Source organism: Euprymna scolopes, chromosome 37, assembly GCF_053919585.1.
Source record: "Euprymna scolopes isolate OS-2025 chromosome 37, ASM5391958v1, whole genome shotgun sequence".
Lineage (NCBI taxonomy): Eukaryota > Metazoa > Mollusca > Cephalopoda > Sepiida > Sepiolidae > Euprymna > Euprymna scolopes.
In genome coordinates this window covers 3825842-3845937 of record NC_136518.1, presented here as the reverse complement: position 1 = coordinate 3845937, position 20096 = coordinate 3825842, and the positions used below count along the sequence as shown (strand labels likewise).

The 20096-nt window shown below is 31.7% G+C and overlaps 1 protein-coding gene across 1 annotated transcript in view; it reads left to right on the top strand.

Moving 5' to 3' along the window:
- LOC145261042 (axotactin-like) overlaps positions 1–19803 on the top strand; it is a 482064-nt gene extending 462261 nt beyond the window's left edge. Inside the window, exon 36 of the mRNA XM_080119191.1 lies at positions 19343–19803. Within this exon, the coding sequence (XP_079975317.1) occupies positions 19343–19597 (255 nt within the window). The 3' untranslated portion in view covers positions 19598–19803. The remainder of the gene's footprint in view (positions 1–19342) is intronic.
- Positions 19804–20096: the final 293 nt, after the last annotated feature.

Below are 20096 nucleotides of genomic sequence, written 5' to 3'. Positions count from 1 at the left end.
TCTTAAATATTGGGGTCGCTTTCTCGTTGCTTGCTCTAAAAGGGGTCGCCATATCCGAAAGGTTGGGAACCACTGAACTATACTATCAACAATTTCTTAAACACTTGAGACCTTTGTTTCGTTAACATAATCACTTTATTATTGGCATCAGACATTTGCTTTAATGCATCTTCGTTCTTTAACGTGAGTACACATCGATTAATCCTTTGGTCTGTTGTATCGGGTTTGGTCAGATTGAATATTGCAGATCCATGATCCGATGGATCTATCCTTGCACTGTAGTTGGATGATAGAGGGTCATATGAGGGTCCAGTTATTCGCTTCCATATATCAGACGCGCTTGACACAGCTGCGATGCAACTTACCCTGGGGTATAGAATTACTGTTCTTAGTTCATAATGGTCACTTGCAAACATCCACAACAGATGAGTTTCTTTTTTTTTTTAGGGGGGGGGGTGAGGGATGAGAAATGAAAGTGAAAGTAATTTGTTTTTAACCAAAAAAAAAAAAAAAAATGAATATGCTGGATACTGATTGAGAAAAATCTACGAAAACATCTGAGAATTCTCCGGTCTTGATAACATTTTCAGTGGTATACCTTTTTATAGTAAAGATTGTAGGGCCCTCAACCGTCACAGGAGGGGAGATAATTAGTATCTGAAACGCTCCCTGGTGAATGTATGTGTATAAAACAAAAATGGCTGGTAATGCTACAAATATTCAATTTTGGGGGTGGGCTCAAGAATGTACTTGGTACCAATTTGGTGGTAAAAAATATAAATCTAATTTATAAAACTCACTATGTCTATCTGTCCGTCTGTCTCCATATTTTCGATCCTGGATATGACCTTAAACTATATCCGATAGTGAGGCCCCAGTTTGCGGGCTTTGTGGAGTGTGGAGCCACCCTTTAATTGCCATTGCTCCCAGGTCCACTCTGACCTGGAGTGGTAGTACCTGTTAGAGCCCCAACTATGGGTTCAATAGAAACTGACTTGAAAACAAAAAAAACAAAACAATTATATTCTATTAAAAACTTTTTCTTCAAAATCACTGGATTTTGCATTAAATAACCTGAAACGGGTTGATATGCCGTAAAACAAAAACAACCAACTAACCAACCTCCATATTTTCAAACTCTATCTCTTCCGAAACTAAAAGTTGCAGAGCAGCATAAGGGGCCTTAAATGATTGGATTTTTTATGAACTGTTCTCTTATGGGTCTTTAGCCGTTTAAAATAGTTTTTAAGGGGTCAAAAATGGGTCAAAAATGAAAAAATCGTTATACATTTTGTACATTCATCTTAGTTTATTTTTAATTTTTAATTTTTAATCAGTTCATATGTGTGTCACGTTGGTACAGTGGTAACGTCACCAGCTTTGAATGATACAGTTTTGCTTTCGGTTTCGATTTTAGCTGGTGGCGCACCCAAATACATTTCTTTAAATTAGAGGGAAAGGTGTGAAATAATTTAATCACCAAAAAAAATTAATTTTTTTTAAACAAGATTCTAAGCTTAGGATCAGTTGATCGTATTTATAGAAAGATAATATCATGAAATAAGAAAATGAAACAACGACGGTCTGCAAAAGAAGTTCCAGTAAATATGGGAGAGTGGTAGTAGATATTTTTTTGATAGTGAGTGAAAGTTACTCTGACTTCTTCTGGGCATGACTTTGTGAGAGTCAGATAGGTTGAAATTAATGGAGGAAATTTTGATTTTAAATGAAACTGACCAATAATCTCCAGAAACATGCTGACTGAATTTACCGGGGAATAATCAGCTTAATTTTATCAATATAGTAGATAGATATTGAAAATTTGTTGAGATCGAATTAATTCTCTGATTTTTTTTTTTTTGGAGGGGGGGTTTGTATTACTGTACACATAGATTCGAAAAAGTTGTCAAAAAACAAATATATAACAAATAAATGTTATCAAAGGCAAGATAAGTTACTTTTCTACCAAACTGGATATAATTTTCGTGTTTTTATTCAATTTAACATGTTTATTCAGCTCGAAAAGCATACAGTGTTTACCGATGTATTGGAAAATTCAAGATGGCGGCCGATTTTCTCTTTAACACGGTAAGTTCGGGAAAAGGTGTTATAAATAATAAACTAGACAAAATACTATTAAAAACCACCGAATATATGTCAAGTTATGTCACGGTAACATATATTGAGCGAATTTCTAACAGTATTTTGTCTAGTTTATTATTTATTACACCTTTTTCCAAACTTACCGTGTTAAAGAGAGAATCGGCCGCCATCTTGAATTGCCCAATACATCGGTAAACACTGTATGCTTTTCGAGCTGAATAAACATGTTAAATTGAATAAAAATACGAAAATTATATCCAGTTTGGTAGAAAAGTAACTTATCTTGCCTTTGATAACATTTATTTGTTATATATTTGTTTTTTGACAACTTTCTCGAATCTATGTGTACAGTAATACAAACCCAAATTTTTTTTTTGTGGATTTGTTTTAATTATAGATATTCATTTTTTTTTTGTTGTTTTAATAAAAAAAATAACAAATAACTTTCGCTTTTTTCTTTTGTTTGAAAGAAAAAAAAATTTTTTTTTATATTTAGAATGAAATAGTGTTTTTTTTTTAGTTTGATTTTTATGCCTGTGATTCATTTTTTTTTTTTTTTTGAATGGGTTTTGCTGGGTTTTTCCTTATCTGCATCTCATTTGAATCTCACTTGCATCTAATTTGCATCTTCATCTCATGAAACTTTTCTTTTCACTAATAACGAATTGCATTCACTCATCTCCATTTTTTTTTTTTTTCATTTTTTGTTGATTTTTTTTTCTTGTCCATTTTCATTCATATTTTCTTTTGATTTCATGACTTCTGCCTTTTTTTCTTTGGTTCGAACTCGGTAGCAGTAATTTTTTTTTTTAATAGTTTATATACTGCTATGTCCAAAAATTCAATACGCAAACTTAAAACATGGAGGTCACGCACTGTGATGACGTACGCGTTGTTGCATTTATCTGTTTATTTTTTTTCTTTTAAGGTTGGGTAATTCAACATACTTTTCAGAATGTTGTAGAAGGTATAAGTTGAAATAAAATTTTGTATCAATTCAAAATAAATTAGGGGTGAATTAAAAAGTTATGTCCAAAAATTCAGTACGCAAAGTTAACATGCTGGAAGTGGACTCTGTTTACCTAAATATGGAATGAAAGTCAGTAAACATGAAACGAAATACGAAACCAATATGGAAATAATTTATTTAAAAAAATTATTTTAGTTTTAACACTTCTTGTGCTATCATGAAACAGTAAAAAAAAAAATCGGACTACTGTTCTCATCTTGAGTGTGATTTTCACAACGTTTCGGTCGATGTAACCTCCGACCTTCTTCAGGTGTATCTTGTCGAACTTGGGAATGTTTCTGTTGAACTAAAGGATTTGGACGGAGTTTCAATCGGATTTGGTTGGTTGGTTGTTTTTGTTTTACGGCATATCAACCCTTTTCAGGTTATTTAATGCCGAATCCGGTGATTTTAAAGAAAATTTTTTTAATAGAATATATTTGTTTTTTGCAAGTCAGTTTCTATTTAACCCATAGTTGGGACCCTAACAGGTACTACCACTCCGGGTTAGAGTGTACCTGGGAGCAATGGCAATTAAAGGGTGGCTCCACACTCCCCAGAGCCTGCAAGCTGGGGCCTCATCATCGGATATAGTTTAAGGTCATATCCAGGACCGTTTCAATCGGAGCCCTGGAGAAGGTTGGAAAAGTTGTGAAAATCACACTGAAGATGAGAACATTAGTTTGATGAATAATAACAAGTATAACCAATCCTCATCTCAAAAATTCAGAAACGTCAAATTTTAATTTGTTTTACATTTCTATAAATAGTTATTTTTTTATGTGTTATCATGAATAAAAAAAAATGAGAATTTTTATTTACAATTTCTATAAATGGTGTCCTCTTGAAATAATATATTTATGTTTTTCACAAATTTTATCACAGAATTTTTTTCATAAATAATATTCCTTATAAAACTAATTATTTAAAACATTTGTATGAAAAGAAATGCAATCGAATGAAGCTGCTTTGTTTTATGATAAATTATTTATGACAAAATTATGTGATAAAATTTGTGAAAATTTAAAACTATTTCAATTTGAATACATTTTAAATATTAAAAAATTATTTATAGAAATGTAAACTATGAAAATTTAAATTATTTTTTTGAAATAAAATATTTCAATATTTTAAATGTTAAAAAAATATTTATAGAAATGTAAACTATGAAAATTTAAATTACTTTTTTAAAAAAAAATATTTCAATATTTGAAATGTTAAAAATTATTTATAGAAATGTAAACTATGAAAATTTAAATTATTTTTTTAAAATAAAATATTTCAATATTTTAAATGTTAAAAAAATATTTATAGAAATGTAAACTATGAAAATTTAAATTACTTTTTTAAAATAAAATATTTCAATATTTGAAATGTTAAAAAATTATTTATAGAAATGTAAACTATGAAATTTATGATTATTTTTTTTAAATAAAATATTTCAATATTTTAAATATTAAAAAATTATTTATAAAAATGTAAACTATGAAAGTTATAATTACTTTTTTAAATAAAATATTTCAATATTTTAAATATTAAAAAATTATTTATAGAAATGTAAACTATGAAAGCTTAAATTATTGTTTTGAAATAAAATATTCCCATATTTTGAATATTAAAAAATTATTTATAGAAATTTAAACTATGAAAGTTATAATTAATTTTTTTAAATAAAACATTTCAATATTTTAAATATTAAAAAAATATTTATAGAAATGTAAACTATGAAATTTATGATTATTTTTTTTAAATAAAATATTTCAATATTTTAAATATTAAAAAATTATTTATAAAAATGTAAACTATGAAAGTTATAATTACTTTTTTAAATAAAATATTTCAATATTTTAAATATTAAAAAATTATTTATAGAAATGTAAACTATGAAAGTTATAATTACTTTTTGGAAATAAAATATTTCAATATTTTAAATATTAAAAAATTATTTATAGAAATGTAAACTATGAAAGTTATAATTACTTTTTTAAGAAAATATATTTCAATATTTTAAATGTTAAAAACTTATTTATAGAAATGGAAACTATGAAAGTTTAAATTATTTTTTTGAAATAAAATATTTCAATATTTTAAATATTAAAAAATTTATTATAGAAATATAAACTATGAAATTTTAAATTACTTTTTGGAAATAAAATATTTCAATATTTTAAATATTAAAAAATTTATTATAGGAATGGAAACTATGAAAGTTTAAATTATTGTTTTGAAATAAAATATTTCCATCCGAATATATTTCAAATATTTTAAAAATATTTATAGAAATGTAAAAAATAAATGTTCATTTTATTTTTATAGTTTTATGACAAAAAAAGAAGTGTTTCCATATGGTTTCATATTTCGTTTCATGCTTAGTGACTTCCGTTCCATATTTAGATAAACCGTCCACTTCTAGCGTCTTAATTTTGCTTACTGAATTTTTAGACATATCCTTATTTAAGATTTTTTAATGATTGGGATGTTTATCTACAAGCGTAAATAAAACTTACATCAAAATCAAATCGATCTAAAATGATGAAGGACTATTTTTTGATAAGCAGTAATTGTCAATTTTCGATTTTGAAACTGGGAGCCATCAGCAAGTAGACATGTTGACAAAAGATACTAAGAGAGCATCTTCATCATTTTGAACGTTTTATTTACATTTTCTTTCCTTAAGTTTTTTTCTCTTTCCTTTAAAACATTTTCTTATAAATGTTTTCTATTAACGTTTTGGCACTTCTGCATTACACGGACGGCGCCATCTTTTTTGTCCATTTCACTAAACTTTTACCAGTTGGTGCTACTCTCCATTCAAATTGTGTATTAATTTAAAAATTAAAACTATGATATATTGTTGACCCTTCAACAGGTGCCACAAAAAAACAAAAAACAAAAAAAAACTATATTTTGTTACAGTGACAATTTTATTTAATTAAAAAAAAATCCAATGTTGCTTTGATTTGAAAAATGTTTAATTTAAATTTTTAAATTGTTTGAGAAAAATAATCCAATTTATTTTAATTCAAAAGAATGTTTCATTTAAATTGTTTGGGAAAAACAATTCAATTTATTTTAATTCCAAAAAATGTTTCATTTAAATTTTTAAATTGTTTGGGAAAAACAATCCAATTTATTTTAATTCAAAAAAATGTTTCACTTAAATTTTTAATTGTTTGGAAAAAACAATCCAATTTATTTTAATTCAAAAAAATGTTTCGTTTAAATTTTTAAATTGTTTGGGAAAAACAATCCAATTTATTTTAATTAAAAAAAAATGTTTCTGGAAAAAAAAATCCAATGTTGTTTTGATTTTAAAAATGTTTCATTAAAATTTTTATGTTATTCGGGGGGAAAATATCAAACTTTATTTTAATTCAAAAGATGTTTTTGGGGAAAAAATCCAATGTTGCTTTAATTAAAAAATTATTTAATTAAAATTACATTTTCTTGCGCAGACTTTTCAATAAATGTTTTTACAATTATATTTTAATAAATTTTTATACAATAAATGTTTTGGTTTTTAAATATTTTTGTGTTTGGAAAAAAAATCTTATTATTCATTTGCCTTGATATTTGACCAAGAAGAAATTGGAGTTATCGTCCTTTAACAATGGCGCCGTCTGTATAATGCATAAGTGCCAACATTTATTTTTTTTTTGTACTTCTCCAACATTTTCGTTGTCGTTATTTTTTTCTTTTCTCAGATTTCTTCCACATCATTTTAACTCATCATTTTAACTCATCATTTTAACTCATCACCAAAAAAAAAAAAACGGATTGATGATTGCTAATAACATGTAGCAATTAGAAACCTAACACAAGTAGTAAAATTGACATGCAGGCATTCAACGTCTTGGAAATCAATTTTTTTTTTAAATCGCTTCAGACAAGGCATGATGCCACTTGTAAGGGGCTAATAGAATACCACTTCAAGGTTAAAACTTGCCAGCAGCAGATTCTGACCCTGAAAACATCAATTCTTCCCTCTTTGTCAGAAATATTGATCTCGGAATGTGAGGATTAAATGACAAAATAAAGCGAGAGCTACGAAACTGATAAAAGTAAACCCATATATATATATATATATATATATAATATATATATATATATATATATATATATATATATATATATATATATATATATATATTAAATTGCTGCAGACAAGGCATGAAGCCACTTGTTGTAAGAAACTAAAAAAAATACTACTTCAAGGTCAAAAATTTGTCATTGAGAAAAACTTAAATAATGAGGCTCCAATTTTTCTAACTCCGACCAATTCTGATACCCCAAAAAGTTAAAATTTTTCTGGTTCCGATTCTGATTAATTGTCTCAACACTAATATATATATATATATATATATATATATATATATATATATATATATTTCATTATTTTTTTTTGGGGGGGGGTACAAAATTTATATGCAATCATGAAAGGAAGGTGAAAAGTCATAATTAAAACGTTAAAATAACCACCAAATTGGCTTGGGGCAGTGAGAAATTTGTAAAGCAAATTAATTCAACAGTGCAAAATTGTTATTTTGCTTCAAATGTACGCGTTGTGTTCTCTACGAGAACGTTAATGCCATCCTTTTGAAAAGATGTTCTACACCCCCCCCCCAATCATAATAATGTAATTTACAATTTCAAATGTATTTGCAGTGCCAACTATGTGGGTCGAACAACATTAAGATTGAATGGAAGAGTCCAACAACACATACCTACCATAATCAGAAATAGGACATACCAAACAACAGACGTAATTGCTAATACATACGGGTCTTCAATTACTGACCACCTTATAAAAAACCCGTTTTATGCAGCGAACTTTATCGCAAATTCTTTTTCAATCCCGAGTCGTGCTCATTCATTATTTAATTTAAAGATCTTGGAGACTGTTCACGTTCGGTTGAGAAGGTCTTTCCTCCGTAAGCAGAAGGTTGGTTGGTTGGTTGTTTTTGTTTTACGGCATATCAACCCTTTTCGGGTTATTTAATGCCGAATCCAAAGATTTTGAAGAAAAATTTTTTTAATAGAATATATTTGTTGTTTTTACGTCGGTTTCTATTCAACCCATAGTTGGGACCCTAACAGGTACTACCACTCCGGGTCAGAGTGGACCTGGGAGCAATGGTAATTAAAGGGTGACTCCACACTCTCCAAAGCCCACAAGCTGGGGCCTCACCACTGGATATAGTTTAATGTCATATCCAGGACCCCCATTGAGGGACTTTTACCCTCTGCAGGGGGGCAGTCGGCATATTCTAATGCCCCACCGACAGGGCCCGTAAGTAGAAGGAATGCCTCTTAGGTTTAAGCGTGATTAGTCTCTAGGATCTTCAAGTAATATAATGTTGCTGTATTTTAATCGCTTTCCCCCAATTTTTTTCCATACAAAATGTAACGTAACGTTGTTTTTATCTGTACATAATTTCGATTCCCATTCGTGTTTTTTTTTTCTCAAATCCCTCGATACAGCACTGATAAAGCGAGGGCGAAACCGGTCAGCTCACTCCCCGCCCATGTTTTTTTTCTCCTTTTATTCTTTTCACTCTGTTGACTTTATTTTAACGTTTTAATCATGAATTTTCGTCTTCTTTTCATGATTGCATTACATTGCTCGAGACAAGGCATGAAGCCACTTGCTGTAAAGAACTAAAAAATAAAAAAATACTACTCCAGGGTCAAAAACTTGTCAAAGATAAGTTTTAGCTAGAATAATTTCTGACTTAGATTGGGATTTGTTCACAGCTGGCGAACTAGTAGATCGTCTGCAACAAAAAAACAAAACCAGTTTTCATCAAACGAAAATGGAATCATGTCATCTTTCCAACAATTTTATTGTTCCACCTTGTAATTTATAAATAATCAAAGCCCTATATTTGGATCAGCTTTATGCTTCAATAGTGCTCTAAACTCTATATTCAAATTCACTTTGTAGTTCAATGATTTTTAAAACCCTAAATTTGCCTTGTAATCCAGTGGTGATCTCAACTCTAAATTCGGATTTTTCTTATTCATAGAGCTAGGACAACAGCATATTCTTTTCGCCTTGTAGTTCAGTGATTTTGAAAACTGCTGAGTCCTTCAGCCTCCTTTTCTTTCTCACTTTGAGCCAGAACTTTCTTTAGCGAGAGCCTTTTCTCTGCTCTCACTGTTTTCTCTGCTTGAGTCTATCCGTCGCCTATCCGTCCGTATTCAGTCTTTTATTCCTCTCAAATCTCGGGAATTCTCGTGGTTAGTCTCGCCCTCTTTCCCATAAAATCAACCACACTTACCACTTCTGCTTCCTCGTCTTCCTCTCCCAGCCCCTATGTACTGACAGCAACCAGAACAGACTTTCTGTCTTTTAGAGGAATTACTACTACAGATTTTTAAAACCCTAAATTTGCCTTATAATCCAGTGGTGATCTCAACTCTAAATTCGGATTTTTCTTATTCATAGGGCTAGGGCAACAGCATATTCTTTTCATTGTTTTGACTCTCGAGTGTGTATCCGATTTTTTTTTTTTTTATGATAGCACAAGAAGTGTTAAAACTAAAATAATTTTTTTAAACAAATTATTTCCATATAGGTTTCGTATTTCGTTTCATGTTTACTGACGTTCATTCCATATTTAGGTAAACCGAGTCCACTTCCAGCGTGTTAAGATATCAATCTTATATGCTTTTATATAGAGTGATGTAGTACTCGGTTGATTAACTGTGTCTAACTGTGTCGGATATGAACTCGAGAATCAAAACAAGGAAAAGAATATGCTGTTGTCATAGCCTTACTTATTAATCAGTGGTAATCAAAACTAAAAAAAAAAAAAAACTGGCAACAGATAATCTACAAAAATGCTGCAGAATTTCATACATACCGTTCATTTATTTCACATCCTACCAAAATTTGTTTTTAAATTAAAAAAAAAATGTCAAAATTTTCTTGTGTATATCGTAAAAGAAATCAAAGATGGCTACCTTTGTTTCAGCTGCTTTTTTTTGTCACCTTTCAGGAATGAAGTCGATAGAGTTACCTCACTTATTTTTCACCAGGCGGTAAAAAGCATTTCTCATCCAGATTTCTTAACATTTTCTTTGAATTGACAAATTTAATATTTAAAAAAAAAAAAATGCTTATTTTTACTTCCAACCTTCCTTATTCCTCAATCCTTGTTCGATTTTTCGTTTTCGTTTGTTTGTAAATGTGAGATTATATGATGATTGTCAAAAAAAAAAAAAAAAAAAGGATGAAAACACAAAACGAATGGTCAACAAATAACTGTTACCAAAGGCAATAAACATTACTTTTCTATCTGAATCATTTTTTTAAGAATTCAATTTTAAGAAGTTCATTTCATTTGATGCAACCATATTAACTTTTATCGAAAAAAAAAAGAAAAAGCCAAGAAGCCACTTGATGTATGGAGCTTAATTTTTCTTTGTTTTTTTTTTTTTTAAATACAATCCTACTTCAAAATCAATAACTATCCCCCAATAAGTGTCAGCTGGATAGATTCTGACCCAGAAAGCAGCAATTCTTCCCTCTTTGTCATAAACATTGTTCATGGAATGCAAGAACTAAAGGACAAAATAAGGGAAGCAAGAGTTACGAGGCTGCCGAAAATAAAAACAAAATTCACTTTCACCTTCCAATCTATGCCCCCCCCCCTTCGCCAAACTTTCACAAGAAACACCCGTCTAGCTGAAAACACTATCAATAATTTCCCCCACTCTTTATCTGTGTCTAAACCTAAACGTAGATTCCATGAACAAAGCTTTTTTCTTAGAACTGCACGCCTGTGGAATTGTCTTCCGTTTTCCTGCTTTCCAACTGACTACAATATGGTTGTCTTCAAGTCTAACGTAAACAAGTTTTTGATGAGCCGTTCCATATAAGTTAAGAAATTTACTGAATTTCCATTACTAACGATTACTTTATTGTCCAATTGTCTACTGTACACTCTTTAACGCTTATCCTCGAGTGGCCTCTTGGCCTTGATAAGTGGTGATGCCTTTGTAAAAAAACAAAAAAAAAACTTAAATTTTGATAAATGAAAAAAACAAAAAAACTGTCGCATTTATTTCGATTGCGTTAAAAATGTTTGTTTTTTTTGTTTTTTTTTTTGTTTTTTTGTTCGTTTTATTTTTTGTTTTATTTTTTGTTTGTTTTATTTTTTGTTTGTTTTATTTATTTATTTATTGTTTTGTTTGTTTGTTTTTGTTTGTTTGTTTTATTCAATATCCATGTTTTCAACACTTTTCAAACATCAACTTTTTAAATGTTAGCATGGATCGAAGCAAGCACTTGTTTCTAAGACACACACACACACACACACACACACACACACACACACACACACACACACACAAAAAAAAAAAGGTTAACACCAAAGCTACGATCCACGTTGATACACAACACTTTACCGGTTTTCTTCAAGCAAAATCTCTCACCCCGCTCCCACGCCCCACCAACGGTTGCTGATGTCCCTATTCCGAATTTATGTTCCTAGGACGTCATCGGTGGACTATTTCGGTCGATGTAACCTCCAACCTTCCTCAACTCGGAAATCTACACGGAATTTCGAACAAGATTTTTACCCGATCGTGGTTGATGGAACGAGGGCATTCTACCGCCATGGATCCAATGCCGTACAGATTCCAAAGTTCGACAACGAAATACACCGACTTTCTTCAAGCAAAGCCCCCCCTCCCCCGGACAGTTGCTGACGCACCCTATTCCGAATTTGTGTTCGTATGACGTGATTGGTGAACTGTTTGTCACCGATATAAATGATTGAACACCAAAAATAAATAAATTTTTAAAATACGTCTAACATCAACTTTTTAAATGTAAGTCTTGAATTGTTGGTATTCTAACGCATTTTGACAATTTTTAGCGTTGCAATCAATCATTTATATACCGGTGATAAATAGTCCATCGATGACATCATACGAATACAAATTCGAAATAGACATTGTCATACGATAAACAAAACAAAATAATGAGTTAAAAAAAGGCATATATTCACACAAAAAAAAAAGATATTTTATATATGCTTTAAATGGAAGTTTACAGCAACAGGAAAACACAGAATGTTCATGAATAGTTTTAGAGTTCTTTTAAAAACAAAGGGAGTTCATATTAGAAAAAGTCTGGGTCAATTAAATTAAGAGCCGTGAGTTTCAGGGGTCAGGGAAACCGAACCTATCCAAAACTTTTATGCTCAATTAGATAAATTATAATTCATTGAAAGTTGCTTTTATTATTCTTGTTTTTGTATTAGTAAAATATATCAGTCAGAAGGATTTTAAATATTTCAACGAATAAAGTTGAACAGATTGGCAGACGATAATAAGTCAATGAGTTGTGTGCATGCGTGTGTGTGTGTGTGTGTGTGTGTGTGTGTGTGTGTGTGTGGTAATTAATGTTTGTGCGTGTGAATGGAGAAAGGTAACCACCCGCAATGGGGTTCCAGCAACACCAAACTGCAGATTTAGATCGACTGGGTCCACTGGTTTATTGAAATAAAATCTAGCTCTTTTAAAGGGGTTGAACAGCTCCCAGAAAGACCTTTTCATATAAATTCAGAAAGTTTTCTGATTGGTCCAAAATAGTCTTATGCTTGAAAGTATCCTATACCTCTATAAGGCTACTATTCGCCCATGTATGGAGTACTGTTGTCATATTTGGGTTGGTGCATCTGCTGCTTGTCTCTCACTCTTGAACAGGGTTCAAAAGAGAGTCACCAACCTGATAGGTCCTGAACTGTCATCTAAACTTCAGCCTCTGTCCCATCGACGAAATGTTGCATCCCCCTGCCTGTTCTACAAGTGAATGCTCTGACGAACTACAAGCACTTGTACCCCCCTCGACGTAAATACCCCCGACAAACTCGACAAGCAGCAAAATCCCACCCTTACACAGTATGAAATCCTTCACGACTGAGACAATTTTTATTTTTGCACCTTTTCTCCACGTTAAAAAACGACCCTGGTGTCTAACTCTGTCCCGTGGGGAGGCATAGTAAATAGGTACACAGTAGAGATCCCTAGGTGTACGAAAGCCTTCTACTCCAATAGTTTCTTCCCCAAAACTGTTAAACTTTGGAACTCCCTTCCGGGATTTTGCTTTCCGAACTGTACTGGGTCCTGGATCTTGCGGGCTTTGGGGAGTGTGGAGCCAACCTTTAATTGCCATTGCTCCCAGGTCCATTCTGACCTGGAGTGATAGTACCTGTTAGGGTCCCAACTGTGGGTTAAATAGAAACTGACTTGAAAAAAAAAAATATATATATATATATATTCTATTAAAAAAATTTTCTTCAAAATAACTGGATTCGGCATTAAATAACCTGAAAAGGGTTGATATGCTGTAAAACAAAAACAACTAACCAACCAACTGTACTGACATGCAGAAGTTCAAGTGTAATGTGAACAGACATCTTGCTGCTCAACTCCCTTCATAATACCCCTGCAACTTATGTCCCTGATAGTAGCCCCCTACTTCAGAGTGGCACTGTGCCTTGTTTGGTGTGAAAATTGAATAAAAAAAAGAAATAATTATTATTTGTTTTTATTTAGGATAAGGATAGCGTATGCGCAGATCATATTCGTACAAACGCGTTTATGCATTTTGATTTTGTATGCCGATGTGTTACCAATCGACTAAAGAGGCATTGTCAACCATTGGGGAACTTTGCTTGAAGAAAGCCCTTTTTACTATGAACGAATTTATTAGATAGTTTTGCTTTTTAGATTTTTTCTTTTTCCAGTTTTTGCTTTGAAATGAGATTCTTCCCCAGTGTTTGTTGCACCATGTTTTTCCATTTCGTTTACATGATTTTTTTTTCCAGTTTTAGAAATCTGTTGTTTTTTTTTTTAGGCACTTGTACAGTTTAATGAAGACATTAAAAAAAAATGAAAATATCGAAAAAAAAAAAAAAAGGTTATATTGTATGTATCCGTTTTGGTCTGAAGATCTCTGTGTGGTAAAATAATAATCACTTGAGAGTTGTCTGCCCCTTTTTAGGAAATTGTCTCCCTTTGTTTGATATACCGAGTGGCGAGTCGCCGTCTTGTATATGTATCGTGCGTTCTGCTAGTCAAATAAAACCTAAATCTCTTAAAGGTATTCTTTATTCTTATAATTCGCCACACTCCAGAAAAAAATTGCACTTAATTTGATCGAGTAGGTTTTTTTTTGTTTTTTTTAGTGAAAAAAAAAACACGTTTTTTATGAAAGTGTGTTGAAGTCAACCATTATGGAATTTGTTGAACACGACATGGGGAGATAACTCAATTTAAAGCGCCGACACTCCCTCTCCATCTTTAATACTAGCTTTTCTTCCTAAAAATCGAAACTTTTGCTCGGTGTCATAACAAATTGTTTTTTCGCTGGAAAAAAAAAAAAAAAAAATACTTGATGGAATTAAGTGAAATTTTTTTTCCCCGGAGAATTTCATTCCATACCGGATTCGTACAATATAACCTTTTTTTTTTTCTCGATATTTTCATTTGTTTATGTTTTGATTAAACTGTACAATTACCTTTTTTTATTATTATTATTATTTTGACATTTGTCCATATTTTTTAACCTGTTCAGGTTGGGCTGCTGTTAACGATTGTTGCTGCGATTTTGTGAAGATTTTAATAAAATATACAAAAAAAAATCTTTTTTTTTTTTTTTTTAGTTACCAATGATGTCATTGCATTGCATCTTTAGAAAAAAAGTTTTGCCTGATATTTTAACTGCATGATTATCTCCCCTTTGTCTATTTCCGGTTCAATTTTTTTTTTTTTTTTTTTTCAATTGAAAATATTTTTTTTCTTGTTTTATAACCAAAATATATATCCATAGTTAAACAAAAAATATATTAAAAAGAAAGAAAATAATTTAAAATATGCAATAATTCACAAGCAAGCAATTATAATGATTTAATTATTGATTTAATTATTTAGTGATTTGATTAATTATTTATTTAGTAATTTTTCATTTAGTAAAACTAATCTATGTAATATTCTGCTCGTTTCTGTCCTTAGTCTGTACGTTACGCTTCGAAAAAGATACAATGTTTGAAGGTCAAACTGCTTTAAAAAAAAAAAAAAAGCCAAATTCACAAAATTTGGCTTTTTAAAGGTCAATCTGGCAACCCTCCTCCTGGTGTAGCCTCGCCTTCAAATATTACTACAATAATAATATATGATTATTTTTTTGATGGTGTGTGAGAAAAAAAAAACACATAGTAATTTTCATATGCAGCAGTTCTTCACCAAAGAAAGAAATCAGTGAAATGTTACGTGAAAAAAAGGGAACATTCAAAAGAAACAGAGCAAGAAAAAAAGAATATTGTCTGCCAAGAGGTTTTGGACTGAAGGAGTAAATTAAAGATTATCTCTTACAATGTGATTTTATTATTTGTATTGAACTATGTATCACAATATAAAAAACATAAAAAAGAAAACATTTGAAAGAAACTGGGGGGAAAAAGAAAATATTGTCTGCCCAGAAGAACTGGACTAAAGAAGTAAATTAAACCTTGTCTCTTACAATGTGCTATTATTATTTGTATTGAGCTATGTAGCACAACATTACTTTCTGAGCATTTATTAGTATTTATTAATTTATCTCATTTGGGTCAGTTCTATATTTAAAATACAATGGACATTATTTTCATTCAATAAAGTTATATTTGCTACATGTTCTTGGTTTTTCTGTTAAAAATAAATAAATTTTTGTACTATACAGAAAAATATTAGCTTTATCAAAACATATTTGTTGATTAAATATATTTCAGGATTACAGAGTTGGTGCAAATTACGACGTAAATGAAGAGGAGTTCTGTAAAAAGAAATGGGGGGGGGTAGGATTATACATTGTTGGCTACATATGTGCACACATGTTTCAGCTGTGATATCATTAGAGACCCGACTTCCTCGGGCCTTATAATTCTACCCATAACAATGTTTGTGTAACTAAAGACATTTATGCTATAATACAGCCCTCTGTGTTATTGAGCACTTTTTTTGTTTATATAAAATGCTGGAGTTTCGTTGAATTAATGTCTAGAAAGCAACAATACAGCACTCGCTATATGATCTACATGTTTATCCGTTTAGATTTGATCCGTGGAAACAACAGAGGGACATGTAATAGAGCTCCTTCTTTTTTTTTTTTGCTGACTTCTGTCTTTGGTGAAGAACTGCTGCACACTGAAATTACTAAGAGTTCCTTTCTCGCGCCATTACAACAATGATCAGACATTATTATAATGATATTTGAAAATAAGGCTACATCAAAGGGACGTCATTCTCATATTCTTGTCCAGGAGTCCAGATTGGCCTTTTAAAGTTCAAATTTCACAAATTTGGCTTTATATTTTTTTGAGTGTTGGCCGCTTTGAGAATTGTTACAATCCTCAAAAATACAATTACGAATTACTTTCGACTTCTGCCTAGTCATGGCTGATAGAACGAGAACATGCTACCCCCGTGGATTAAATAAAAGGGTTCCGTTTAAAATCCCGTGAAAATTCCTGAGTTATATATATATATGAGTACTCCTGCATTTCCCAACCAGCGATTTCCACAAAGTTACTCGGGTGTGCCTGGTAGATAACAGGAATAACTGGAAACAGCCGTCCGAACTTTAACTGTTAATCTGCTGAGCAAATGATAAAAACATGGAAATACAATAAATCTATATCTATAAAAGTGAAAGTGTGTGTATGTGTGTCTGTGTACATTTCCCTACGCAATAACTCTGTCAATTTTCAGCTTACAGACTCGAAATTTGACATACAGGGTAGTGAGATTTGGGAAAAATCTTTGTAATCTGTTTTCAGCCAGAAATTTGGCTGTTAAGGGGTCAAAGTTCAACGATTTGACCTTTGAGAACTCTACCAAACTCCTCCGTCAATTTTGGGTCTAAACACTTGAAATTTTAGATATAGGTTCCTTGGACATGGATCTAAGTTAATAACTTGATTTGAGCTCAAGATAAATGTTAAGGGGTCAAAGTTAAAAAAAAATTGACCGTTTTTTTTTTTTTTTTGCTCAGCATACACTTCCAAACACCCGGGCAACACCCGGCAGCCATGCTAGTATATCTATAAAAGTGAACGTGTGTGTGTGTTTGTTTGTCTGTCTGTGTACATTTCCCTACGCAATAACTCTGTCAATTTTCAGTCTACAGACTCGAAATTGGACATACAGGGTAGTGAGATTTGGGAAAAATCTTTGTAATCTGTTTTCAGCCAGAAATTTGGCTGTTAAGGGGTCAAAGTTCAACGATTTGACCTTTGAGAACTCTACCAAACTCCTCCGTCAATTTTGGGTCTAAACACTTGAAATTTTAGATATAGGTTCCTTGGACATGGATCTAACTTAGTAACTTGATTTGAGCCCAAAACAATTAATGTTAAGGGGTCATAATAGGGGTCAAAGTTAAAAAAATTGACCGCTTTTTTTCTTTTGTTTTTTTTGCTCAACATACACCTCCAACCACCCGGGCAACGCCGGGCTGAAATGCTAGTAAATAAAAAAAGATGATGTGAACCGTAAGTCCATTGAAGAAATGTTTTTTTTATGTTATTGTTTCGTGGTTGAGTGAGGAATTTGTTACAGGCCCGGAAATATTTCCTTTCTCTCCAACAACGATAAATTAGTAACATTGTCGTCTTCCATTTCTTTTTTTTTTTTTTTTTTTTGAGGGCTGGGGAGGGGGGGGCTTTCTAAATAATTTACTTTAATTTTTAATTTAATTTGCTTCCAATTTATATAAAACAAAAAAAAAAACAAAAAGAAAACGTCTGCTTGCATTCTGATTGGCTAAAGCCTGGCAGACCATTTGATAAAATAAACTATGCAAACGAAATGTGTGTGTGTGTGTGTGTGTGTGTGTGTGTGTGTGTGTGTGTGTGTGTTTATCGCATAAGGAAACAGTAGTAGGAAAAAATATTGTTAAAAAGTCAACGGTGTGAGTTCCATACAGAAACGTTGATTTAATTTGAATAAAATAAAATACGCATCAAGTGTGCTTGAAAGCCAAATTACAACGTAATATTAAGAAAATAAACAAATATTTTACTTGTTTGAAATTTATAACATAAATATATTTCGGAGCTAAACTCCATCCTCAGTATGTTTTTTCTTTCTTTTTTTCTTTCTTGCCATGTTGTAAAGTTGTAAAGGCCATTTGATATTGCTTTCTCATTGGTTATTCGTTTCTACCATTGAGATCGACCTCAGCATTCCTCGCTTTGCGATGGGCCGCTTCCGGTTATTCCCGTTATCTGTAGGGCATATTCGAGTAACTCCATGGAAATTCCGGGTCGGTAAACGCAGAAGTACCTACATATGTCCTGTTTGTTCATTTTCATTGATTAGGTTTGTGCGAACAAAACCGGAACAAAAAATACAGTTGATTCTCCTAAAAAAAAAAAAAAAAAAAAATTTACAGAACTTTTTCTCATTAACGCGAACTTGTGACGTAGTGGATAAAGCACTTGGTTACAATCCTACTATTAAGTGTTATTCACGCAACAATTCGGTCAACATAATCTCCGACCTTTTTCAGTTGTCTACAAGGACTTGTGGCGTAATGGATAAAGTACTTGGTAAAATAAAATACAATAAATATAAAAAGATAACCATAAATCTAATGAAGAAATATTTATTTTTTTTGCTTGTAAGAATTTTTTTGGGGGGGGGGGGGTGAATGTTGTTTTATTTCGATGTTGGTAAAATTATATTGTAAGTTACAACCATCTGTGCGGGCAACACTTAAACATACAATTGCAGATTACTTTTACCCAGTCATGGCTGACAGAATGAGAGCATGCTTCCCCCATGAATTAAATGAAGGGTTCCGTTTAAAATTGTGTACATATTGCCGAGTCTGACAGACAGCTTCCGAAGGTCGGAGGTTACATCGGCCGAAATGCTGTGAAAGTAACAACCAAGATGAGAACAGAATCCTAATAATACAAATTATCAATCCTCATCTCAAAAATTCAGAAATAAATAATTTCTATCCTAATTCTAGCTAACAATTAATGTGCATACTCCAGGGAGCTTCGCCACATACTTAAGAACAATATTAATTATGCAATATCCTGCTCATTTTTTCCTTATTTAGTCAACAGGTTCTGCTGTTTCTTTTCTTGCTTTTGTCGTATGCAAATGTAAAACCTTTTAACGATCGAACGCTGTTCTAACGCATAATTTTCTTTTCTCTGATTGTAGCGGAGTGAAGTTGATAGTTTCACATCTCATGGTCGCCTGAGTACCAACGAGCACAACGGAGACAGCGGCTACGAAGCAAGCTCTAAACCGGAAGGGGAAGACGAAAATACCGCTGACATCACCGCCGACACCATCTCCCCGGACACCCCAGAACAAAAGACCAACATCTATGACATCACATATGACCAAGGAATACCCGCAGAGATGACAAACTCCAAACAGAAACTTCTACAGAATTCCGAGCTGTCGGTCTGAAGAAAAAAAAAAAAAAAGAAAAAACAAATTAAAAAAAAATTTCTTTACTGAATTATTTTCCAGGCCGAACAACTAGAGGGCGCTTCTTGTCCGTACACACTAGCTGTCTTTTTTGCGGGCGGAGCGTCTCGGACAAGCATTCAATCGGTGGAAAATTATTTTATATTTGGAAAAAGAAAACAAAAGAAAAATATGGAAGATAAAAATGTAGAATGGGAAAGATCCGAGAAAATTTGCTCAGAGAAAATGATACGTTGCGTCACCTATAATGATAGCTATACGTATGAATGATACGTCCCGTCAATGATAAATGTAAATGCTGTAATTAATACTCTTTCTTAGGTGCTGGTGTATTTAATCGGTACCAAACTTTTCCCTCGAAAAATTTGCATCACATAATATTATTGTACACCCTTCATCTGAAATTACCATGCGCTTTGTTCTTTTTTTTTTGTTTTTGTAATGGAAAGGTGCAGCGAATTAAGTATTATGGTATCTG